Source organism: Octopus bimaculoides, chromosome 11 (genome assembly GCF_046866305.1).
Source record: "Octopus bimaculoides isolate indiv1 chromosome 11, ASM4686630v1, whole genome shotgun sequence".
Taxonomy (NCBI): domain Eukaryota; kingdom Metazoa; phylum Mollusca; class Cephalopoda; order Octopoda; family Octopodidae; genus Octopus; species Octopus bimaculoides.
The window spans coordinates 40,192,001-40,219,446 of record NC_142938.1 but is presented as its reverse complement, the minus strand read 5'-3'; the positions used below and the strand labels follow the sequence as shown (position 1 = coordinate 40,219,446).

At 36.4% G+C, this 27,446-nt stretch overlaps 1 protein-coding gene across 1 annotated transcript; it reads left to right on the top strand.

The window, feature by feature from the left end:
* The first annotated feature begins 192 nt into the window (after window positions 1–192).
* Window positions 193–26,562, top strand: LOC106881112 (small nuclear ribonucleoprotein Sm D2). The gene is made up of 3 exons (XM_014931353.3): window positions 193–324; window positions 22,086–22,265; window positions 26,259–26,562. Exons 1-3 carry the CDS (start codon window positions 320–322, stop codon window positions 26,431–26,433), a joined length of 360 nt encoding a protein of 119 aa, XP_014786839.1. The 5' UTR covers window positions 193–319; the 3' UTR covers window positions 26,434–26,562.
* Window positions 26,563–27,446: the final 884 nt, after the last annotated feature.

The window sequence follows — 27,446 nt, the reverse complement described above, 5'->3', positions numbered from 1 at the left end:
GACCAGGGCAATGGAGGTAAAATAATTAAATAAATAAATAAAAAAAGCCTAAGTTTTATTTGTGAAATACTGTTGTTTTGAATTTGCTGCAGAAAATGGTCTATGTCTGTGACGGTGAATGAGGTGGGGGCAATAGGAATGTGGGCTTAGAACCAAGGGAGCGGCAGCCTGAAAAAATTTGGGAATCACTGATCTAGACCAACCTTAATAACCTCCCTTTAAGTGAGGTTATTAAGGGGAGATAACTTCTTAAAACAGTTGAAGCGCCATTTTTGTTTTCTCTGTTACCGGTTAAATTAACTCACGCTTTATTTTCAAAATGTCGTAAGTAATTTATATTTTTACATTCTTTTTAAAATATTTTCTTGTTTTCAGTAATTAATGTAAAGTGAAACATATATTTTCCTAAAATATATACTTCTAATTCTGATGTCACGTTAGACAAGCATGTGTAATACTACGCTTCATCACATTTTGTAATCGTTTTACTCAGCTCTTCAACTATTATTCTTTAAATATGCTCTTGAATATAAATGTGCAACTGTTTGTACTGATCTGAAATTACCTTCATCACAGTTACACTTTATTTTTGTTTTTCTTTTTAATACTATGACATTTAAAACTTTTAGATGCCCTACCGATAAGCACCAAACTTTCTTTGTTAATCGAAAAGTTACTTGTATTCGAAATATCGCCTATTCTCTAAAAACATTTTTACACTGTTTCGTTTTAGGGGGCTAAAGCAGATTCGTACCTCACCTTAGCCCCTTTAGGGGGCTAATGCAGATTAATTAGGAACACGACAATTTTTTTGTTTTTCCAACTATTCAATATATTCAAGACATGTGGGCGAAAGTAAAGGATACGTACACCCGGTGTTTAGGGTTAGGGTTTTTGTTACGCCGAAAACGGGTGGTGTATGCATTCTGGGGTCCCGTTTTGCATTTTTCAAGGAGAGGTGCGAAACTGCATTAGCCCCCCGTATTCTTTACCTCCGCGCACATGTTATTTGACTATTTTTCCTAGCAGGTTGAGCGGCCATGTGAACGCTTCCAGTTTGACTTTTGGCCCCCTCATGTTTTTTTTTTTCTAATTGTAAAACCCATTAATTCATTATGTCATATTTTCGTATTTCTTTCATTAATGTTCGCATTAGCCTCAACGTTTCAATCTTATTGCGAATTAATATTGTAAATATAAGCAGAGGTGTCACGGCTCTCCAAAGCACTTCCGGTGAAAAATACCGTTCTGATGTTTCCAGAGGGAAACAGTTAATTCGATAATTTTTATGTTATTTCCAGGCACTATCATGCTATTAGCTGTCAGAAGTGAAAGTGCTCACTGCTAGTGTACAGATTTGATTCATATATTTTTGTTTTACCGATTGATCCAATTTTCATTTCTTTTCCGAAACGTGCTATCTAGGTGTCTCGAATTTCGCGATCTAAAACAATAAGTCGATAGTCCGATTCGTTTTGGGGATAGCGTGTGAGTCATGCATGCGCAAATAAATTTCAACGCAATTCCAGCTTTCCAATCGAGACAATCTCGTCCTTTAATACCCAACTCTCTCCTTAACCTTAAATTATAGCCATATCCAACCCCCAACCTATAATACATCTAACATAAACTCTATAGAAAAAGTACTGCACGTGTTTTTAATAAATGTACAAATACCCTAATGAATCCGACCGTTACTAACTACTTTGTTCTAAACAGCATAATATATTTGACTTTTCAATAAATCTGATTCTAGAATGTGTTCGTAGTAATTTTCTTTTCATAATAACATCCAATCTCCTTTAGTATCGCAAATAGAAACCTTATGGCTCTTTGTTGTTTACCATGTTATTGCTTATCTTCAGTTTTGTTTGCTGTTAAGCAGATGAGAAAAATACGCCCGTCTCTTGCAGTAACTTTCCATGCTTGAGGAATTGAATTTGGGACTGCAAACCGGTGAATCACTTGTCAGTTTTTCACTGTACACATCAATAAATTTTATCCATCATTTGTATCTATTTATAGCTTGGGATGGGGTGCTAAATCAACCGCTGAAGAATGTTAACCACAAACTTGAATCGAGTTACAAGCTAATGACATGTTGACGATTGACGCTATCAGATTGGCCGTACATGCACGGAAACCTAAATTGATTAAAAAACAAAAAAAAAACTTAGAATACAAAAAGTACAGTGGTGACAAATGTTTTGTTTTCCTTCTCTACAGTTTGACATAGCAATAGGTGCGGATCTTTTTTAAAACGGGGACCACATTTTTCATTAATGTTTTACGTAGTGTTTTTGGTAGCGAAAGTCTTTCAAACTTCGTATACTTATCTATTTTGTGTTATAGAACAGAAAAATATTTTTGTATTCGAATTTATTTCATGTAAAAAATTGTCTTATTTCGATAATTTCAACCAATCACTGACAAGTATTCAGTTGTTTACATTTACTCCTTTGGCTCACTAAGCGATATAAAGCGTATTTAATCTCCATACCTTCGTTTTATTTGCTTTTTTCATTTTAAATTTGCTTTAACCCTAACCCTAACCCTAGGGTTAGGGTTAGGGTTAATTGTTTCAGAATCGTTTGTTTATGTAGTCAGCACTTAATGTATATCGGCTGAATGGACGTCAGTGATTGGTTGAAATTACAGAAATACGACAACTTTAACATGGAATAATTTATGGATTTTTTTTTTTTAAGAAGACTAAGAGAAAAAGATGTTTTATATGACACATTCTACCAGTGTTCCAAGTTTCAAAGTGTTTCGTTAATGAAAAATGTGGCCCCCGTTTTAAAAAAGATCCATAGGTGCCTTAAAATGAGTTGCATCGACTCCTAATTTGTTTTATCTGTTGTTAATTTGGCAAGAATCTACATTAATACAAATGTTAGTGTGAAAGATCAACATAGTGTATCTATGACTGTATTATTCAATATTTGAAAATGAAAAGACGTGCTTAGGTGTAGATGATCAGTACTGACCTGGAGCAAAACAACAGCAATCTGAAATTTGCTGACAGTTTTGTAATATTAGTTTAAAGCATTGAGGATACACAAAAATCATCTTTAACCCTTTTGATGCTAACCCGCCGGAGACTGCTGGTTCTAAGACACAAACTAAATTAAATTGAATTGAAGTAAAATTAATTATCTAAATTAAAACCTTCCAACAAAATTTCTTAAATTATATCCCAACCATCAAGTTGTCCACAAGGGAATCATACCCAGTTTTTGGTGTAGCAGAATTATAGACAACTGCTACTAAGGCAAAGTTGATGCCTTAGACACATAATTAGAGGCATCAAATTGCTGGACCAGGTGTTGAAAGTTACAAGAAGGGTCATAGCTTGATTAATTAGGAACAGAGTTAGCATAGATGAGATGCAGTTTTGATTTGTGTCAAGTAGGAGCACGACTAATGCTATATTCCTGGTTAGGCAATTGCAGGAGAAATATTTAGCCAAAAATAAAACTCTGCGCTTGGCTGTTGTCGACCTGGAGAAAGCCTTTGACAGAGTCCCCTGCTCCCTTAATTGGTGGTCAGTGCAGAAGCTAGAGATAGATGAGTTGGTGAGAGCTGTACAAACCATATACAAGGATGCTATCAGTAAGGTGAAGGTTGGCAACAAGTGTAGCAATGAATTCAGGGTACAAGTAGGAGTTCCCCAAGGATAAGTCCTCAGCCCTCTCTTGTTCATCATAGTCCTCCAGGCAATAACAGGAATTTAAGAGGGGCTGCTGCTGGGAGCTCCTCTATGCTGATGATTTTGCTCTTGTAGCTGAATCACTATCAGAACTAGAGAAGAAATTTCAGGTGTGGAAGCAAGGTCTAGAATTAAAGGGCAAGTAGGAAAGTAGACAAATCACAAATCCCTTCAGGTAGATGGCCCTGCTTCATTTGAAGAAAAGACATAGGTAGAAACTCTATGAGATGTACTCAGTATAAGCTATGGACACATAAGAGGTGCAGCAATATCAGAGGAAGGTTAACAGGGGAAATAGTTTTTGTATGTAGAAGGCGCACAGGTACAATAAACACTAAAAATGTACAGAAAATAGACTCCATTACCTAGGTGACCAAGCCAGTAGCAGAGGTGGATGCTCCAAGAGTCTAGCTGCTAGAATAATAGGCTGGGCAAAGTTCAAAGAGCTACCTCTGTTGGTAACTAAGGGCCTCTCCCTCAGAGTGAAAGGCAGATTGTATGATGCCTGTGTGCAAACAGCTATGCTACAAAGCATTGAAACGAGAGCTGTGACCACCAAGGACATGTGTAGGTTTGAAAGAAATGAAATTAGTGTGCTTCGTTGGATGTGCATGTACGACAGTGTATATAAGAGGCAACAGATGTGGCGTGCAAGAGAAACAGCTGAATTGGTATGGTCATGTGGTGCATATGGACAAGGACAGCTGTGTAAAGAAGTGATCTCTAACTGTGGAGGGAACCTGTGGAAGGGGTAGACCCAGGAAGTCATGGGATGAGGTGATGAAACATGATCTTCAAATGTTGGGTCTCACAGAGGCAGTGACAAGTGACTGAGACCTTTGGCAATATGCCCTGCTTGAGAAGACCTGTCAAGCCAAGTGAAATTGTAGTCATGGCCGATGCTGGTGTCACATAACTGGCACCTGTGCTGGTGGCATGTAAAAAGTACCCAATACACTCTTGGAGTGGTTGATGTTAGGAAGGACGTCCAGCCATAGAAACCGTCCCAAATCAGATTGGAACCTGGTGTAGGCCTACAGCTTACCAGTTTCAGTCAAACCATCTAACCCATACTAGCATGGAAAGCAGACACTAAATGATGATTGTATTACATTCTTCGTTATTCTTAAAATTAAGACATTATTTTCAAAATTAACTGAGGACATATGGCCTAGTGATTTGGGTGATGCACTCATGATCACAAGATTGTAGTTTTGATTTCCAAACTGATGGTATATTTTATTCTTGAGCAAAACACTTCATTTCACATTGTTGTAAACAGGTAACCTTGCAGCGGACTGCTATTTTGTTCAGGGAGAATGTTGGTCTGCCTGTCTGGCCAGCAGGGTGGCATCACTTGAAGGCTACAACAATATGAGGAAATGCATTCTGACCAGCTGTATATAACAGCATCTGATAGTTTGCTTGACACTGAATTGAAGCAAAAGTAGTGTAGTTCAAAAGAAATATGGTAACTAAAAAGTTTTAAAAGTTCGTGAATACTGTCACTGCAGGTTGCTTTGAAATGGAACGAGTTTAAAATGTGTGTTAGTGAATTTAATTTTTCAGTATATGCAAACAAAAATCTGCTAACAAATAGGTTCAAATATTTTATGTTTATTGATGGTTCTATGAAAAAATACAAGGCACAAACAAGGAAATCAGTAACGGGATTGTATTTTAACTAGTAAATGAGTCTAGGATTGTAACTAGACTCAGAGTTTATTAAACATTGGATGTGAGTATTGACTATGTCACTGGTTAAAAGATTTCATGCTATTCAGTTTAAGAGGATATTTAATATTTTCTTTTGAGATTATACTAAGCACAAAAATTGTATCGATCCTGTTAAGAAATACAATACTGTGGGTCAGGGAATCACACAAATGTGAACTTCTATCAATGTATTTGCTTAGTAGGAAACACAAGGTATTAACTAGGGATAATAGCTTTCATAGATCTTGAATTTACTGGAATGCGAACATAACACTATATTAATACAACCACCATAAATCTGCTTTCTTATCATTCCATTTAATCTCATCTGTTTTCAATCAGATAAGAATTGACAGTTGCAAGTACAAATTTAGAATCATTATCATTGTTTTAATGTCCACATGGGTTAGGTGGAATTTATTGAGGTAGATTTTATACAGCTGGATGCTTTTCGTTTTGCTAACCTTCACCTGTTTCCAAGTAAGATAAGATATTTCCCCATGATCAGACATGGCTTCATGGAAGATCAAAAATGGACACTGCTTGCATGACAGTGGTACTTACTTAGAACTATTGCTTGATGTCAAGGCAAGAAGACAGTAACACACATACATGCACTAACATATACAATGGGCTGCTTTCAATTTCCAACTACCAAATCCACTTACTTGTCTGCCCTTTTTCAGAAAGGTTGGGTATTTGGTTGCTCTTGTTAGTTTTAGGAATGTGTGTTGCAATAACAGAATGAAAACAAACATTAGTGAAAAGTTAAGTCTATAGGGATAACAAAATATGTTCCACAATTCTAATATACGTTTTCAAAGAGAAAATCAACCAGTAAATATAATGATTGATTTTGAACTGAGATATAATTTTACAAGTTGTTGATTTAAAACAACATTTTAGCATCAAGAAACTGTTAGTACATTTGTACTGACTTTCTGGATACTGGTAGTCCAGAACCTGTTATAATCCACAAGTACCTGTATTTGATTTAACATTCAGATTACTCAATCATATTTATTCACATTCATTTGAATTTGTCCTGCATTATCTTGTAGCTTTGAGATTTTAATGATGTGATTGTATATTTTTTAGACTAACATTGTAGTGTAGGTGTCAGGAGCTGGAGCTGGCCAATTGGAACATAAAACAGGAAGACAATTTTGGCTAGACATAGCCTATTTAGATTGTAAAGGGTTAATATAAATCTAATAGTCATTTGATTTAGAGTGTATTGATGAAGGTTACCACTCCTGGCTCAGAAAATTGATTTTGTACCTGTATTATTTATAATTATTTGCTACTAATTCCACTTTAATTAACAGAGAATAATGTTTGCCTTATTTTTATTGTGTTTCCTTATTTAGAAAATCAAAATAATCTTAATTTGAATGCTATATCTTCAAGTTAATCTTATTTATTATTACTATACTCTTAGCTAGAAACCTGGTACATATTTATCATACTACCTCAATATTGGGATTGACACCTTTTATATTTAAATTGCTTTTGTGATGCAATGGCATTTATACTATTTTGCACCTAAAGTTCATCAACTATATGATGAATGCATCAATCAAACAGCAGATGTAAGAAAGAAAAAGCTAGTTTTTATATAAATTTTATGCTGACACATTTGTCAAATGCCATTTAATTTCATGAATTGTCAAAGCAAAACATAAATCTGTCACTTCAAAACAAGGATTTGCAACTTCTTTTTGTAATGACTGACTTTAGATTGTACATTTTGTCCATGGTCCACATCTATATTGTATTGTATGTAACATCATCATCGTCGTTTAACATCCGCTTTCCATGCTAGCATGGGTTGGACGATTTGACTGAGTACTGGTGAACCAAATGGCAGAGTTTCTACAGCTGGATGCCCTTCCTAACGCCAACCACACAGAGAGTGTAGTGGGTGCTTTTACATGTCACTCGCACGAAGGCCAGTCAGGCGGTACTGGCAACGGCCACACTCAAGATGGTGTATTTTATGTGCCACCTGCACAAGAGCCAGTCCAGGGGCACTGGTAACGATCTCGCTCGAAAATCCTATGAAGGCCAGTCAGGTGGTACTGGCAACGGCCACGCTCAAAATGGTGTATTTTATGTGCAACCCGCACAAGAGCCAGTCCAGGGGCACTGGCAACGATCTCGCTCGAAAGTCCTTAGACATGCCGCGGGCACAAGTGCCAGAAAGGCGGTGTTGGGCACAGGTGCCATCACAATTTCGCTTTCGCTTGCCCCAATAAGTCTTCACAAGCTGAGTTTCGTGTCCAATGAAGGAGACGATGTTGGCATGGGTGCCAGTCGTCAAATTTAACTTGATTTCGATTGTCTCAACAGGTCTTCGCAAGTGGAGTTTAGTGTCCAATTTAACTTGATTTCGATTTCACTTGCCTCAACATGTCTTCGCCAAAAGTCAACTGCTCAGTGGTTCACAAATACATAGAATAGTATTCTCTGAGGTACACAGAGAATACTTCAGTAACTCATTTGTGGGCTGAAGCTTACCTTTTGTCACCTCTTGATCTGAAGGTTCAATATACAGTGGTTAGCAGATGGTGTGTAGTGTGTATTGCAAAACATTGTGGCTTTTGTTTCTGTTCGTAATTAAAATGTTGTTATCTTTAAACAAGATAATTTTCTTTTTTATCTTTTAGTCAGCAGGGAAGGGTGTGTCCATAATCCTTTACAGGGATTCCAAAACTGATGGGAGGAAGATATCTCCAAATTGGAAACCTGAGTTGAATGCTTGCAACAGAGAGAACTCTGCTAAATGCACTCAAGGACCAGGTGACAGCTTAAGGTGTAACACCCAAATAGGCCATGGTGAGATTTGAACCCAAAATCCAAGGTCTGGTATGAATACTGAAAGGCATTAGCTCTGGTACTTTAAAGTTTTGCCAGTCTGTTTCTCTAGACTGGTACTTTATTTATCAACCATGAAAGGACAAAAGGTGAAAGTTGACTTTGGTGAGATTTGAAATCTGAGAGCAATGTGCCAGAATAAATACTGTAATGCATTTCACCCAAAGCTCTAATGACTCTGCCAATTCATCACCTAAACTTATGGTAATCAGCAGATCTTTTGCAGTTAAACCCTTTAGCATTTGGATTACTCTGTCAAATGTAATGCATGTTTATTCACCTTGTTCTGAATTAATCATGCATTACCTCATAGCTTTGAGGTTTTGGGGTGCTTGTTTATAGACTGACATTGTATGTGTGAAAGGCCAAATTTGACCAGTTTGAACATAAAACAGAATATTTGGGCTGGGCATGGCCTTAAGCCTTTAACATTTAAAATGTTAAAGGTTTAAGGTAAAGAAGCTTGATTCCCACTGTGTGGCAAGTGTCTTCTACTATAGCTTCGAGCTGGCCAAAGCTCTGTGAGTGGATTTGGTAGACAGAAACTGAAAGAAGCCCGTCATGTGTGTGTGTGTGTATATATATATATATATATATATATACCGGAGTAAGCACGTCCGATGAACGGGAACGTGAAACTCAGAGTAACAGTCTTTTGTTATATTTCTGCTGCTTTAAATAAAGTATATATATATATATATATATATACATACACACACACACACACACACACACACACACATATATATGTGTGTGTGTATGTGTCTGTGTTTTTCCCTGCAGCTTAGAGGTTTGGCACAAGAGACCGACAGAATAAGTACTAGGCTTACAAAGAATAAGTCCTGGGGTCGATTTTTTCGACTAAAGCCAATGTTCTAGCATGGTTGCAGTCAAATGACTGAAACGTGTAAAAGAGAATATTAGTTGACTCATCCAGTATCAAGGAGAACTGACCATTGTGTCTTCAGTTCTTTCAGTAGGGAAAGAACAATAACATTTTATTTTCATTACATGTTCTACATTTTCCATGTTGTTTCAAATCAGCCACAGTCAGTGATCAAGGAGTTGTCAAATTTGCTTTGTGATTTCATATACTTTGACCACTTACTCATTGTATAAATTGAATATCATTTCAAAAATAACCAAAATTTATTTTTTTAAAAAAAGTAGTTTGGCCACATGACTGAGTAAGAGCTACCAACAACTTCTGGTTCACTTTGTTATACTAAGAAGCCTCTGCACAGTTGCTTGACATGCTAGAAACAGCAGCTAAATATCTCTCAGTTCACATCCACCTTTCTTAAATAAAGAGGGATCCAGTGAAAAAAACTAGACTATTCTCCTAGCTTTAAGATAACATGTTAGCACTAGTATAGATTTATTGACATACACCTGTGGCACACCACAACTGGTGAAGCCTGCCACTAGAAGCAAACTGATGCCTGCTTTAGTCTTGTAACAGATGTGGGTGTTATTACAATATATTTTGAGTTTAAAATTTATGTTAGATAATGAAGAAGAAATATTTTGAAATATTCTTTCTTCTGAAATTTTAGAGGAAGAGGTTAATTGATTATATATACCCTAGTGCTAGACTGGTACTGATTTTATCAATGCTGAAAGGATTAAAAGTAAAGTTGACCTTGGCATAATTTGAACTCAGGACATAAATCCAGAAGAAATGCCACTGAGCATTTTAAAATAGTTACACATTATAATTAGTGGTCCTGTAGTAGCTATTTGCATGAGGTAATCACCAATAAATGATCAATAATGCAGTAAATTTCAAAAGGAAGTAAAAGATTGTGGAATTATTAGTGCCTCTTCATAACTGGTGCCTCATTTTTATGAACAGTTTTGATAAATTCTTTAAGTCATTATTTCAATAATATAGTGCCTCCATGATTTGTTTTACTAAGATTGTGCAATATGAATCAAATGTTTTAAGAATATAACAAAAGGAGATTTCAATTGATTCAGGTATACATTTTACTAATTGGAAAATAAAAAGTGTCATGCAGTCCTGTAAAGTAGCATGCTATTTGTAACCCAATTTGGTAATCTTAATCATTGAGAAGTGTGTCTGAAATGATTATGAATACAATTGCTTTAGCTGACAATGAATAAAAGATATGGAGCATGATTATGGTTGGAGAGTATACACTTAGTATAATCAGTAAAAGATAAGTGACCGGTTGCTTTATATGTACTCTTTTCCTTGTTTCAGTCATTTGACTGCATCCATACTGGAGCACCACCTTAAAGGGTTTTTTTAGTCGAAGAAATCGACCCCAGGATTTATTCTTTGTAAGCCTGCTACTTATTCTATCGGTTTCTTTTGTTGAACCATTAAGTTAGGGGGGGGGGCATAAACACACCAACATTAGTTGTCAAGTGATGGTGGGAGGACAAAAACACACACACACATAGATACGCACAACGGGCTCCTTTCAGTTTCTGTCTTTCAAATCCACTCTCAAGGCTTTGGTTGGCTGAAGTCTATAGTAGAAGGCACTTGCCCAAGATGCCGTGCAGTGGGACTGAATCCAGAACCATGTAGTTGAGGAACTGTTTTCGATCCTTATGAACCATTCAACCCATGCTGGCAAAGTAGCAGATGAACTGGTCCACTCCATTACCTCATTCCCTTCTCACCTTGTTTTACTTTTGTCCTTTTTTCTTTTGTCTCCATCACTTCTGCTCCTACTCTACTACTGTTTCCTCTATTATTCTCTCTATTACCATTCTCTCACAATGAATTGCATACATTAATTTCAACCTTTCCTTTTTATTAACTGCATTGTTGCTTTCCAGGTAAACTGACATCTGACTGGTCAAAGAAGACTTCAATAGTAATTAGTAGCAACTTGCCTTGAAAATGGGCAAAATTTGGTGTCATAGTGTTATGAAGTACCTGCAAAAAAAGGATATAACCCCCAAGGATATTCATGCTGACCTGGTTGCTACATTAGGAGATGATGCTCCAGCTTTATCAACAATGCAAAAGTGGGCAACTGAATTTAGGGGGATGGAAGAGTCTTGAAGAAGACCCATGGTCACCACTAAGGAAAACCTTGATTGTGTTCAGCACATAGTGATGGATGACAGGGAATTCACTCTAAATCAAATAGTCAATGCTATTAGCATATCCCGTGAGAGAGTTGAGAATATTCTGCACAATGAACTTGGCATGACAAATGTTTCAGTTTGGTGGCTGCCACATCTTCTGACACCTGATCAAAAGCACACCAGGTTGATCACATCACGGGAAAATCTAACATTGTTTAAGGATCCAGCTGGTTTCCTTAAACATTTCCTTACCCAGGATAAATGTTGGCTTCATCACTTTGAGCCAAAGAGACAATCAATGCAGTGGAAACGCCCACCTCATCTGCTCCAAAGAAGATCAAAGTCATTTCATCTGCAGAGAATATGATATACTCGGTTTTTTGGAGATGCAAAAGGGCCATACTATCAATGGAGAGTACTATGTCAACTAGCTGAAGCTATGAAGACCAAATGCCCAGGAAAGCTGAAGAAAGAGGTCTTGTTTCATCCGGACAATGCTCCAGCACACAAATCATTGGTTTCAATAGCTGCTGTGCATGACTCTAGCTTTGAACTGTTTGATCAGCCTCTCTATTCTCCTGATTTAGCAACATCTGGCTATCATGTGTTTCACAACATGAAAAGACACTTGGTTAGGAACCAGTATCACAGTGATGATGATGTCGTATCTGCTGTTGATGACTTTTTTTTGAGCAACAGGATGAAGGCTTCTTCTTCAATGGGATCCAAGTACTGCAACACTGAGTAAGTGTGTGCCCTACAAGGGAAACTATGTTGAAAAATAAATCTTATTTGATCACGTTCCATGAGAGTATCTTAATCTGTGAACTTTTCAGCCAACCATTGTACAAGGCAACTTCTTTAGTACTAATATCATAAAAAATGCACCCAGTACAATGTCAGGTGGTTGATGTTAAGAAGGGCATCCAACCATATAAACCAGTAGTTCTCAACTGGGATCCATGTAACAAAATTGTAAATTGGGGATCCACAATAGTATTTTAAGGGCTCCTGAAAAAATTTTGCTTTACAAGGGGGTGCTGAAAATTTCCTAAAAGAAAATACAGGAGGATCAGTTAATTATGATTTTATTCAACATATTCCCCCCTTAGATTCACACACTTATTGCAGCAGCCCTTCAGTTTTTCTAAGCCCTGTAAAAGAACTTGGAAGGTCGGGCCTCCAAGCAAGTCTTTCATGATACCCTTAAAGCCAGGAACTTTTCAGTACCCTCTCACAGACATGTATTGCAAGAGACAGCTAGATTTCTTTCTCCAACATTTTACATAGTTCACCCTACATAAAGTTAATGTGCGAAAAACAAAATAGGAACTTTGTAAGAAGTTTCTATAAAACATTGGATTGCTATGGGGGTCCACCAGAATAAAATAGTAATCAAAGGGTTCCGTGGATAAAAAATGGTTGAGAATCCCTGATGTAAACCATACAAAAATGAAACATTGGACCAAGATTTAATCTTCCAATCTGTTAAATCCTGTCAAATCATCCTACAGGTAGAAAATGATGATGATAGTGCTGTATAATTTTACTGAGGCAATGGCATGGAGTGGCTATAAGTTCTTGAGCCAAGTTCCTGGCATGTTGGAACTATTTCATTACATTGCTTATATTTTATGCAGCGAATGTTTTAATTTTCCTATTTAACTCCTTTATGTGAATAACTAAACATCCACCCCACTCTTTCTCTCTCATTGTTTTTACTTGGCTATATTTACAATACATTTTGATAGAAAATACTTTATCAGGAATCAATTAATTGACTGAAGAAAATAGATTTCCATTCCAGTTTAAGAGTACAGATGTCATTATATGGTTATTGACCAATAATTCATTTAGAATTATCAGGCTTGCTGTTTTGGAAAATCAACAAGGAAATTTGTCTTTCAGCAGTCTTTAATGTGACTAAAAAAAATCCATGGTGTTCATCACACTTCATATTTCCACATTTCTGTCATCTTCCACAAGCTCATTTCCATTTTGTGGAGTTATTTCTGAGTACATCCCTTGAGATCATCATCATTATCATTTAACGTCTGTTTTCCATGCTGGCATGGGTTGTACAGTTGGACCAGAGCTGGCAATACCAGGGGTTGTATTAGGCTCCATTGTTGGTTCTGGCATGGTTTCTGTAGATGGATGCCCTTTCTAACACCAGCCACTCTACAGTGTACTGGGTGCTTTTAATGTGGCACCAGCACTGGTATCAATTCTGTTGTGGTGGACAAGTCTTCTTCTGTACAGCAATGCACCAGATATCTTGGTCCTTTGTCAGCTCCTTCATGTCTTGAGATTGGTCTTCAATACTTTGTCCCATGTCTTCTTGGGTCTCCCTCTTCCACAAGTTCCATCCATTTCAAGTGATCAGCACTTCTGTATAGTCAACTTAAAGTTAAAAAGTAGACTCATAAACATATCTTTATCTTACAACAACTATGATATTTGTGTATTTATTTAATCAACCCTAACTCAGTTTATATTCTTTACCCTCGCAAGAGCATTTTAGAAAATAGTCTTTGAAAATTTCTCAAGATGATGGGGCACCTTCAGTTTTACTGCATTATATTTTATTGACTTTTACATGGGAGAATGGCAAAACTCATAAATCATTGTTGCAAGTCAGTGATTAGTTCATTTGTAGTACCCTTCACTTCTCATCACTCATGTATTGTCAGCATATTAGATTTCCTTTTACCTGACCTTTATAACGTGCATTAAGTGCCAACAGATCTCAGTAATGTCAACATCTGTACACCTGAAATGTCCTGTACTTTTTAGTCTTACCACATGTGGTTTCATTGATGCAGTTTATAACGAATGCACCCACTAAATGAAGTTTAGTTATTTGCTGTTTTTAATATTAGTTTCATGGGCACTACAAATGCTATTTCAAACAACTTTATGAAGTTGTGTGTTCTGAAACTGTAGAAAAAGGGAAGGTGAACAAAAAAAGACAGTATCATAAGAAGTAGGAGACGAGGAGTAAGAAACATAAGAGAAAGAGAAACAATGAATGCTTGCGAGAAGAGAAAACAGTGTTCTCATAAAAGGTAAATACAGACAACATTTGTGACCAGTATGTTAGAGAACATGCAACACAAATTTGATACATGAGCTACAGGTAACTGACTGGACATAAATCATTCATGTATTACAAGATGGACTACCAAGATTGTACTGTGGAGTGCTTAGCAATAAAATATTTTGTTTTAGATATTTTAATTTTTTTATTTTGCTTGTTTTTTAATTGTCGGATTTGGAGGAAGGGACAGCGCCCATGGCCTTGCCAAGCCCTATACTCTTTATGTTCCTCTTAAACCATTGCAAGTCAATGCTTGCAAGAGAGAAACAAGCAGGGAAAGCATTCCACAGGACTGACCTTCTAAAAAAGGGAAGAGTAATCATAATGGTTTGTATGGGACCTAGGGGTAGTGGTGCAGAACAAGGGTATTGAGAGGAGGAGAGGAAAATAGATAGAAAACTTATAAATGGAGATGGTATGAACCCAGCCAGCTCCAAGGAGCAGAGACTATTATAGTAGCAGACAAAGAGAGGAGATAGTACTCTTGTAAAATGTCAGTATGGGAAGTGGGGATAAAATATTTTGACCCTGAAAAGAAAGACCAGTCATTGGATGCAATCCCAACTATGTTTAAAATGGCTTTTGTGAGGAGAGATCTTTGGTAATTGTGATACCCTATACTTTGGAGTGGTCATGAGGGCCCTAGTTGTGTGCTGCTCATGTTTAGATGTATGTGTAGTTATGTCTTGTTGAAAAAGGTAAAATTGGGACATCTCCATTGATGAATGATTCTGACATCTCTGTTCATGGAATCCATGGGGGCATGGCATGTGGAAGATTCCTGGTTGAGGAAGGTTAGCAAAAAATGAAGAATACTGTGATCTTTGTTAGAGGTGACATTGCTGGACTCCGTGGCAAATTGGTCATGTATAAAATAAAGAGATCAGAAAGCAAAACTATTTCATGAGGCTTCCTGGGGATGATAGAAACCAAAAGCTCTCTGTCAGCATACAATGTAATAGTGTGATTTGATTGTTATTGAATTAAGAGATGATAATTTGGGTGGATATCATAGTCAGTTTTGATAGATTTGCCAGCCAGACACAGTAAAATGTTTTGGTGATATTGAACATGACAACATTGCCTCCACCATATTTCTTTAATTCCAACTCCAAATTAGATTAATCATGTTTCAATTGTATAGCCAATATAAATCATCAGGTTAGTTTTTTACATTGAATGGCTAGAAGGGTTGATCCGAATAAGATAAGAATCAAACAGGTCCCTAAGTAAAAATTGGTTGAGAAACACTAATCTAAAGCAACACAACAAATAACTACTTAAAAGAAATGATGAGTTCAACTATATATATATAGGATACAGATAAAGAAATAATTTATTCTCAAATGCAGAATAATGCTGATAGAACAGTAGGAACAGGATAAAATATCCATATTTAGCAGAAAAATTTGTCAGCTGAATAAATTATTTCCTTATTTGTATCCTTCAATACATCTCAGTGCTTCTAAAAGCAAACTTTGTTTACATTTATTGTAATTTGTATTTAACATACAGCATTTTATAAAGGTAGATATATAAGTTCAAAAATTGCAGATTAATTTGTCAGTGGGCACTTTAGCTTTATGGTAAAGCACTTGACTGGTAATCACAGGGATGCGAGTTCGTGTCTCATGGCTGGCCGCTGACAAATTATTCTACAAAAGATGGATATTTTATTCTGTTCCTGCTGTTCTATCAGCATTATTCTGTGTTTGAGAATAAATTGTTACCTTATCTGTATCCTTCAATACATCTCAGCACTTCTAAAAGCAAACTTACTTTGTTTACATTTATCATAATTTGAATTTATATATATGATGGACTCTCCCGTTGAAGATGATGTAAGTGTTCAGCTTTTGTCAAACAACCTGTACAAATGATTTGTTTATAGTGACCAAATGTTCGTGCTGCATATTAGCTCCATCTCTCCATCAAATCAACATTGTCTGAACAGATGCACTGTGTACCGCATGTCAGGTGTTGAAAGGATCTCAGAGCAATGTGAGATAAAGCATTGCTCAAGTACACAACACACCATCCAGTTTAGGAATTGAAGTCATGATCTCATTGTGAGTGCAACAACCTAACCACTAGGCCATGTGCCGTCCCACATATATATTATATTGTATTGTACTGTACTGTACATGTGAGAGTGAGAGAAAGGGGATTACAGAGAAAAAGACAAGTGAGATACTGAACCTCTGTTTTTTCTCTGTCTATATGTGTCTCACTACCTCTACCTCTTTCAAAAAAAAATTTGTGAGACAGATAGAAAGGGAGTTAGGGAGAAAAAAACAAGACAGGTGGGAGCCACTGAAAACACTAAATAAAATTGATATTTCAGGTTTTTCATGTCATTTAAATTAATTTGACCATTCTGCAGGTAACTGTGCACTTACCTTCTGAAAACGGAATGGTGGGGGCAGTTGGTGGTGTATTGGCTCCTATTTCTAGCAATCCACATACTGTCTATTTCACCATAATACTTTTTACTAAGTAAAAAATACTCCACTTATCATTCAATCCACCTCTAACTTACTCTAAGTTTATACATTACGTTTAGTCCTTTGAAGTCACTGCCAGACCTCTGCTTTCTCCCTGTCTATATTATCCTTCTTTATTTCTCTATCTCTTTCACTATCTCCCTCCCTTCCTCCCTCTCTCTCTCTCTCTCATTGTATATATATATATATTATATGTCTCTCTCTCACTACCTCTTTTTCTCTCTAGAGAAAAAATAGGTGAGACAGCGGGGAGAAGAAACAAGACAGACATATATATATATATATATATATATATATATATATATATATCATCATTGTTTAACATTCGTTTTCCATGTTGGCATGGGTTGGACGGTTTAACTGAGGTCTGGAGAGCCAGTGGATGCACTAGGCTCCAATCTGATCTGGCAATATTTCTACAGCTGGATGCCCTTCCTAACGCCAACCACTCCGAGAGTGTAGTGGGTGCTTTTTACATGCCACCGGCACGGGAGCCAGACAGGGGACACTGGCATCAACCACATTCAGATGATGCATTTTACTTGACTCAACAGGTCTTCTCAAGCATATATCACATATCGCCCAATGCATCATACAATGACGCCTGTGACTATATATATATGTGTGTGTGTTTGTGAAAGAGGACAACAAACGCCAATGCATAACAAGCATCTCAAGTCATATACATTATTATTCTTAAATTAGTTGAGGTTTTACAGCTGTTTCTTAGATATCCTAAGTGACAGGCAAGTGTACGTGAATATGGGGTATTTTGTCATCAGACAAGTAGAGAAAGTATGAAGGATCTAGACATGGAAATAATCAGATATGAGATCTAGACATGGAAAATAAACAGATAATAACTATGAAATAGAAGAGTAGAAAGTAAGGAAATAAAGTTCATTTTCCTGAGGGTATGGGTGCAAGTCTATGTTGTTAGGTAAATTTAGGTAGTATTATATCAAAGTATGATGAGTGTTTTTATAGTATAAATATCCAGGCAATCTATATATATAAAAATGAGAATGTGTGTGTGTGTGTTTCCCTAAAACTCGAGAACTACACAACCAATTTCATTCAAATTTTACACATGCCTTACTTAGGGTCCCGGTTGTGTTTTAGTCAAAAAAAATGTTTAACTTCTTGCATAGTTCAAGCCCACAGCAACATAACATTTCCTCCACTATTTAAGTATTACATGTCAAAAGTGAAACAAAAACACTTATGTCAAATACTTTCACTTTAAAAATGAAACTATTCCACTAACTGAAACAATCACATTTCGATACTGTAATGACAGATACTTTCACTTTAATGGTTTCAGAGAGAGAAATGTATATGTATACATGTATATGTATAGATATATATAGAGATATAGATCTATATGCATACATGTATATGTATACATATGTGTAGATGTATATATATATAGATGTACATGTAATATGTACACATATATACATGCATACAGATATCTATACATATATACACTCACACACACATACACATGCACACAAACACACACATTAGTCGTTTTTTTTTTTTAATCCAAAACTACGTCAAAAGTACTGAATGGATCTTTATGAAATTTGGAAATTATATTCTATGCATAACGGCCATAACCACCATGAAAATTCATATATTTTTGATGTTGCTGAAATTTTAACCATACATGTTACACACAAATAAAGTAATATCTCTAAAATTTCTTCTTAGAAGTTACAAAGACCCCTTCATGGGGACTTCACACCCACAATTTAGTCATTTTTCCTAAGCAAAGACGAATACAGTTGTACTATTGGAACCTATAGGGCCACCCGAACATAACAGATGAGCATTATTTGTAATTCAACGGTACAACAGTGTAAGACTATCCTTTCAGATATACTTACATTGTGATTTCTGCAATGTGGTGCATAAATTGTCAAGTAAATGAGACGCATCTTTGCCTCCACTGATTCACTTGCAAAGTGTTGAGTAAAATTATTTTGTTGCAGACCTCCTTTCAGTCTTTTTATTATCACTGAGTCACACAGTCCCCAGTTGGTAACATTGATTTCAAGGCCTTCCCAGATGAGTGACTGGTTGTTCTAAGACATTTATTGATTTTAAATTTTTTCTGCAGTAACCTATCGGTATAGTGGTCATTTGCAAACTCCAGAGGTGACACTTTCATTTCCCTTTACTCCAAACGTCACATGTTCTTATTTCAATTGGGTCATGCCCTTCCAGTTGCTATAGATCCGTAATGCATCTTACAGCTGTACCTGTCACCTGTATGGTGAGGAATCCTACATTGGGGAGTAGTAACGACTATGCTTGGGTAGCCGACTGATTATCGTGATCATTTGTCTTTTGGTTTCCTGTAGCTTTGCTCTCTTTTACAAACCCAGTGAACATACATATATTTCCTATTTCAAAGAAATTCAAACAATACATATTAGACCCAAGTTAAAAACATTCCCAACAATTCAACTTCTCTGGTTGACATTAACACACCCACCCTCAATAGGGGCCTTAACTCCTACATTTTTCAGCTCCAAGAGCTCCATTCTTCATGAGCAAAATCCTTTTTACAGGATCCATAACACTAGAATTTTCGAATATGCACATAAATATCAGATATATAAAGATGAGAATATGTGTCTGTGTGAATCCATAAAACTCGAGAACTACACAACCAATTTCATTTGAAATTAACACATGCCTTACTTAGGGTCCATGTAGTGTCTTAGGCCAAAACAATTTTTAACTTCTTGCATAGTTCGAGCCCACACCAATATCATATCTCCCCCACTATTTCAGTATTACGTGTCAAAAGTGAAACAATAACATCACTCTACTGTAATGTCAGATACTTTCACTTTCACACTGAAACTATTCCACTATTTCAGTATTACATCACAAAAGTGAGACAATAACATGTCGCTACTGTAATTTCAAATACTTTCACTTTAATACTTTCAATTTCATACTGAAACTATTAAAGTGAAACTATACTCTCACATATATACAGGTATACTATAAGACCCAAGTTAAAAACATTCCCAACAACTCAACTTCTCTGGTTGACATTAACACCCCCCCCCCCCAATACGGGCTTTCATTCCCACATTTTAGAGCTCCATGAGCTTCATTTTTCAGAAGCAAAATCCTTTTTACAGGTTTCAGAAGACTGAAATTTTGGAATATGTGCATAAAGATTAATAGTATGGGATACATGTCTCATGATTAGAATTTTTTAGGGTGTGTAAAGAGGGACAGAACCCTCATGTGCAAATTTTATGAAATTCGAATCATATCTATTCCAGTTCCTTACAGGAAATATAAGAGAAAAGTCTCATCCTTCAGTTGCATGTAACACGGGCAACGCCGGGTATCTCTGCTAGTATATATATATATATATATATATATATATATATATATATACTAGTGGGCCTTTCAGTTTTTGGACTGAGGCCTTCCTGGAACATTGCTTTAAAGGGTATTGATAGATTGTATTGACCTAGTAATTATTTTTAGGTCTCTTTTGCCGAACCGCTAAGTTACGGGGACCTAAACACACCACCATCGGTTGTCAAGCGATGTTGGGGGACAAACACACACACACACACACATATATATATATACATATATACGATGGGCTTCTTTCAGTTTCCGTCTACCAAATCCACTCACAAGGCTTTGGTCGGCCCGAGGCTATAGTAGAAGACACTTGCCCAAGATGCCACGCAGTGGGACTGAACCCGGAACCATGTGGTTGGTAAGCAAGCTACTTACCACACAGCCACTCCTGCGCCTACTTATTTTATCTATTTATTGAACAGCCAGGGTATTTGGATTAAGACTTGGTTTTTTTAAACATTGTCAACATAATGATAAACAAAAACACACACAAAGGGATTCCATCCACATACTTTCTGCTTTCCAGTTTCATTCACAAGATAATAGTCATCTTGGGGCTATAGCAGACGACAGTTGTCCAAAATGTCACACAATGGGACTGAACCTGAAACTTCATTGTTTTTCTATTATATGTTCAATGTTTTGTATTAAAATCTGCATTTGTAAAACTATTGTACAGCCACCTACAGCATTTAAACCAGCCATATCCGGCCCAAATATTCTACCTATTTCATGTTGAAACTGGCCAGATCTAGCCTCTCACACCTACCCCACAATGTCATTCTAAAAATGAACAGTCATATTATCAAAATCCCAAAGCTACGAGAGTGCATGATTAATACAAAACAGTGAATAGGTAAGCATTACATTTGAATGGTAAAGGGTTAGCCTCCATTTCTACTGCAAACATTACACTATATTCACTCTACAAATAAGATGATGATATTTTTTTTTAACATAAAATTGCTGTTAGAACTGCAGAAATATTGGGTAAATTATCCTTACAAGGCAGAAAAATTTATCAACAACCAGCCATGGGACTCCAATCTTTTTCCCTCAAAAACTTTGACTGAATGCTATACCAATAAACTAAATTGCCCACTGAATTTAGACACTAAACACTTAAGCTTTATGGAACAACCATGTGTGTATAAATGTAAACAAAGAAATATTTGTTCTTTTATTAGAAGTGTCGAAAATATGTATTCTATGATACAAATAAGATGATGATATTTTTTAGAATGCAGAGTTGCTGTTAGAACAGCAGAAATATTGGGTAAATTACTCTCACAACTCTGCATTTGAAAAATATCATCTTATATGTATTGTAGAATACACATTTTCGACGCTTCTACTAAAAGAACAAATATTTCTTTGTTTACATTTATATACATGGTTGTTCCTTAAAGCTAAAGTATTTAATGTCTAAATTCAGCAGTGAATTTGTCAGCAGGCAGTTTAGCTTAATGGTGAAGCACTCAGCTGGAGTCTGAGGGATATAGGTTCGACTCCCATGGCTGGTTATTGACAAATTTTGCCACCTTGTAAGGGTAATTTACCCGATATTTCTGCTGTTTTAACAGCAACTCTGTGTTCAAAAAAATATCATCTTATTTGTTTGTTTACATTTATACACCATATTCACTATTTTCTTTTCCTGGTTTTTATTTTATGCTATTATTGTTTTATTTCAATTTCCTAGTGCCCTGCTTCAGAAACCCAAAAGTGAGATGACACCTGAGGAATTGGCTCAGCGTGAACAAGAAGAATTCAATACTGGTCCACTCTCTGTTCTTACGCAATCCGTCAAGAATAACACACAAGTCCTGATCAACTGCCGAAACAATAAAAAGTTATTGGCTCGTGTCAAGGCATTTGATAGGTAACTCTCTCTTTCTTCTGCTATATAACATTTTAACCCTTTAGCATTTAAACCAGCCACATGTAGCCTCTCATGCCAACGTTACAATATCATTCTAAAAATTAACAGTAATCTCATAAAAATCTCCAAGCTACAAGATACTGCATGATTAATTCAAAACAATGTGAATAAATAAGCAATACATTTGATAGGATAATCTGAATGCTAAAGGCTTAATGTTCTTGTTTAGCACAAGTCAGCTTTGACTGAAAAGACCTACAATCAACATTGTTATAGCTGTGACCATCTCATATTTTGTTCAAGTGCAGTGTACCCCCAGACTGTATTATCCAACCTATCCTTTTTGAAAATGTTAGGATTTGGTTTATGAGATATCTGATTGCTATTTCTAGCAGGCTGAGCAGCTATGTAGAGGCTCTGGTGTAGGTCTGCAAACTGATGTTCTAACTATTTTAGAGTCTTGAGTCAGGTCTATTTTTTATCCTGGCCCCATTTGTTATAATGTCAATTTGTTAGGGATTCTAACAGTTGCAACCATTGCAATAGTGGTTCATTAGAAGAACCTGTGCATTACTATGATTAGTTGTTACTCATGTCCTATTGGCATCAATATTCATCAAATCATTCTCAATATTGATGAGCCACAAAAAGCATTTTAAGTTCAAAATCAGAAAACGTTGAAACAACTGTTAGGAGCCTTATATATGTTTTGTACTGAAATTTGTATGTAATCTTCATATATTGGCAGAAAAATGCTGTCCATCAAATGAAATCCACCAAGTTACAGATACTCTTTTGTAACCCTCACTGCCAGCAATGCACCAAACCAGTATTCAGTCCACTGAAAACCTGTATCCAATAATAGTACTATTCACAAATCGCAATATAAAATATCTAGAATCATATGTAGATAATATTACTTGAAACAATATTCTTTAGGAAGAGTTTTAAACATGGGTAAATCTTTCTGGGACACCCTGTACAGTTTGATTTATTTTACTGGTGTGTTAAGTGTTCCAAGAGAATAATTGGCAGAAAGAGAGCCTGCTAAATGTTGACCCAACTGAGGGACCAGTTATCCGAATTGACAGTACCTTGGTAGATAAAACAATTAAGGAAATGAAGACAGGGTAAGCACCCGGCCCATCAGGAATCCTCACTGAAATGCTTAACATATCTGGTGGTGTAGGCTATGGTCTAGTCACCTGTATAGTCAACCAGGTGATACATGAAGGAGTCATACCCAATGACTGGTGTAGCAATACTGTAGTTAACTGCTACAAAGGTAAAGATGATGCCTTAGATAGAAATAATTACAGAGGTATCAAATTGTTGGTTCAAGTGATGAAAGTTACGGAGAGGGCCATAGCCCAACTAATTAGGGAAAGAGTTAGTTTAGATGAGATGCAGTTTGGTTTTATGCCAGGGAGAAGCACCACTGATGCTATATTTCTAGTAAAACAGCTGCAGGAGAAATACCTAGCCAAAGATAAACCTCTGTACTTAGCTTTTGTTGACATAGAGAAAGCCTTTGACAAGGTCCCCTGGTCCCTTATCTGGTGGTTAGTGCAGAAACTAAGGATAGACAAGTGGTTGAGGAGATCTGTACATAGATACAGGGATGCTGTCAGTAAGGTGAGAGTTGGCAACGAGTATAGTGAAGAATTCAGAGTACAAGTAGGGGTTCACCAAAGATAAGTCCTCAGCCCCCTCTTGTTCATCATAGTCCTCCAGGCAATAACAGAGGAATTCAAGACAGGCTGTCCCTGGGAGCTCCTCTATGCTGATAACCTTGCTCTTATAACTGAATCACTACCAGAACTAGAGAAGTTTCAGGTGTGGAAGCAAAGTCTAGAATTGAAGGGCCTTAGAGTTAACCTGGCAAAATCCAAAGTCTTAGTAAGTAGGAAAGCAGACAAATCACAAATCCCTTCAGGTAGATGGCCCTGCTTGATTTGTAGAAAAGGCGTACGTAGAAACTCCATAAGAGGCACCCAGTGTAAGCTATGGACACATAAGAGGTGCAGCAATATCAGAGGAAGGTTAACAAGGAAAACAGTTTTTGTGTGTGGAAGGTGCACAGGTACAATTAACACTGAAAATGTTCAGAAAATAGATTCCATCATGTGCTGGGGGTGGAAAATTAGAAGTAGTCGATAGCTTCCATTGCCTAGGTAACCAGGTCAATAGTGGGGGTGGATGTTTTGAGAGCATAGCTGCTAGAATACGATAGCCTAGGCAAAGTTCAGAGAGCTCCTACCTCTGCTGGTAATTAAGGGCCTCTCCCTCAGCGTGAAAGGCAGACTGTATGATGCCTGTGTGCAATCAGCCATGCTATATGGCAGTGAAACATGGGCTGTGACTGCTGAGGACATGCATAGGCTTGAAAGAAATGAGACTAGTATGCTTCACTGTTAGTGTGCATGTACAACAGATTGTAAGTGTCTTGAGAGAAAAGCTGGGCATAAGAGGCATCAGATGTGGTGTGCAAGAGAAATGACTGTACTGGTATGATCATGTGATGCATATGGATGAGGACAGCTGTGTGAAAAAGTGTTGCACTCTAATGGATGATAGAACCTGTGGAAGAGGTATACACAGGAAGACATGAGATGAGGTGGGGAAGCGTGATCTCCAAATGTTAGGTCTCATGGAGGCAATGACAAATGACCAAGACCTTTGGTGATATGCCATACTTGAGAAGACCCATCAAGCCAAATGTGATTGTAGTCACAGCCGGTGCCAGTGATGCGTAACTGGCCTGTTAAAAGCACCCTTCAAACATTTAGTGGTATGCTGTGCTTGTGAAGATCTGTTGAGCCAAGTGAAATCATAGTTGTGGCTGATGCCTGACTGGCACCCGTGCTGGTGGCATGTAAAAAGCACCATTCAAGTATTGAGCTTCATGGAGGCAGTGGCAGGTGACCAAGACATTTGGCAATATACCATGCTTGTGTAGACTTGTCAAGCCAAGTGAGACCATAGTCATGTCCAGTGTCGGTGTTAGGTCAATGGCACGTAAAAAACACCCACTACACCTTCAGAGTGGTTAGCGTTTTGAAGGGCATCAAGCCATAGAAACCTTGCCAAATCAGATTGGAACCTGGTGCAGCTCCCCAGCTTAGCAGTTTTCAGTCAAACCATCCAACCCATGCCAGCATGGAAAACAGGCGTTAAATGATGATGATGATAGTGATCTATAGAACATATAAGACTTATTGGCCAACACTATGTTACAACAAATATAAACAATACATAACATATAGTGTTAATTTTTAAATATGTTTTATAGTATGGTATAGTTTAATGTATATCTTCGACATCCTGAAGGATGTCAAATTTGTATTACTTGTTTTATATTTCTATAATGTTATATAAAATAAGGAATTTAGATTGTGATCCATAACTTGAGATACATAATGGTCACAGTTCTGTGTTATTCAGTTGTCATGAGTTTAAATATGAAATTATGTTTGTACTCTATAGTCATCCTTTAATGAAGCCTACATGTGATTTCATGCCATTGACAATTGGTATTAGCATCTCTATTTCACTATGCTTCAAAACCACAATTTCTATATATGAATTTTTTCTTTTTTTTTAAATGGCAGCAAATTGCTATGTATTCATAAACTGCAACCACCACATGAATTACAATACTACTACGACTCACAATACCAACAACCACAACAACACCAACCCAACAATAACATCAGCACAACAACACTATCTACATCATCAACAGTAATACCACAACACCAACACCACCATACAGACACTAACACAATGCATGTAAGCAGGCAAATTAATAGTATTTTAACCCCAGGTCAGTAATGACAGTGTAGACCTTAGATCAAAGGTATGTCAGCACATAATGATCGACCTGTCTGTTTTGCTTAATGGGTAACTTCATATTCCTACCTGTCAAACTGAGATGCATATGTCTGTATAAAATACTTTTAGGTTTATTTTGTCTTTTGTTTTCTGTTGTAGACATTGCAATATGGTCTTAGAGAATGTAAAGGAAATGTGGACAGAAGTACCAAAGACTGGTAAAGGTAAAAAGAAGTCAAAGCCTGTTAACAAAGATCGGTATATTTCCAAAATGTTTTTGCGCGGAGATTCTGTTATATTAGTGCTGAGAAATCCTCTTGCTGGACCTAAATAGACACATTCACAAATATTTGTATATCATGAGTGGATCATACCTTTTATTTTTTTTTATTATTTTTTTTTTTTGCAATCATTTTCACATTTAAATATTTTGTCTATATCTAATAAAATGTGCTGTTTTTAATTTTTATTTTTGCTGTTCATTATTTCCGTTTTTGTTTTTATTACAAAAAAAAACTGACAAGTCTTGTACCTAAGTTATTGAATGTAGAAAGCAGTTATACACCATGGCTTTGAAAAAAAAAATCTCTTATTGTACAAGAAGTGGAGAAGCCCTACTGTGACATTTTACAAAAGGCAATTTTTAAAATTTTCTTAACTTTTTTTCACATATTTCATAAAATATCTCTTTACAGAGCAAAAATCAAATATTTTTAGTGGTAGATATGAAAACTGTACCTACAGGAGATACTGAAAAAGTTTTGCAGAAGATATCAGTTCTATTTTTTGGTTGATGATTAACATCATTATGGTAATGACCATGAAATTTAGTTATACAGTCAAAGGGTTAAAGGAATACCTCCTCTGTATTAACCAGTCAACATAGGGTACCAATGAATAGAAATATACTGTAAAATCACATTGAAAGCTATTAAATTACGAAGTGTTTGTGTTGTTTATAATAAACTTTATTTTACATTTCTTGCCCACAAGAGATTATGTCCGATCTTTAGCATACTTCTGTATATCTTCTCAAATCATGATCACAGGAAAAGTTGTTGATAATTCTTATCAACAAAGACAAAGCTGATAAATATTGCACAAGTGTTGCAAAATAAGTTTAATTACCAATAAACATCAGCTTGGACGATACCTTACTCAATCGACAGAGGAAGGTGACCGATCAAACTGATTATGTAAACAGAATTATGATTGGTCGAAAGTGTCTTCTTGTCAGAATAGGCAGAAAATCAGCGTATCAAAATTTTAATCCCTTTCACACTTATAAAATGTCAGGCAAACTTAAAATTTGTCATTACCATTTTAGCCAGGAGACCAAACTGATAG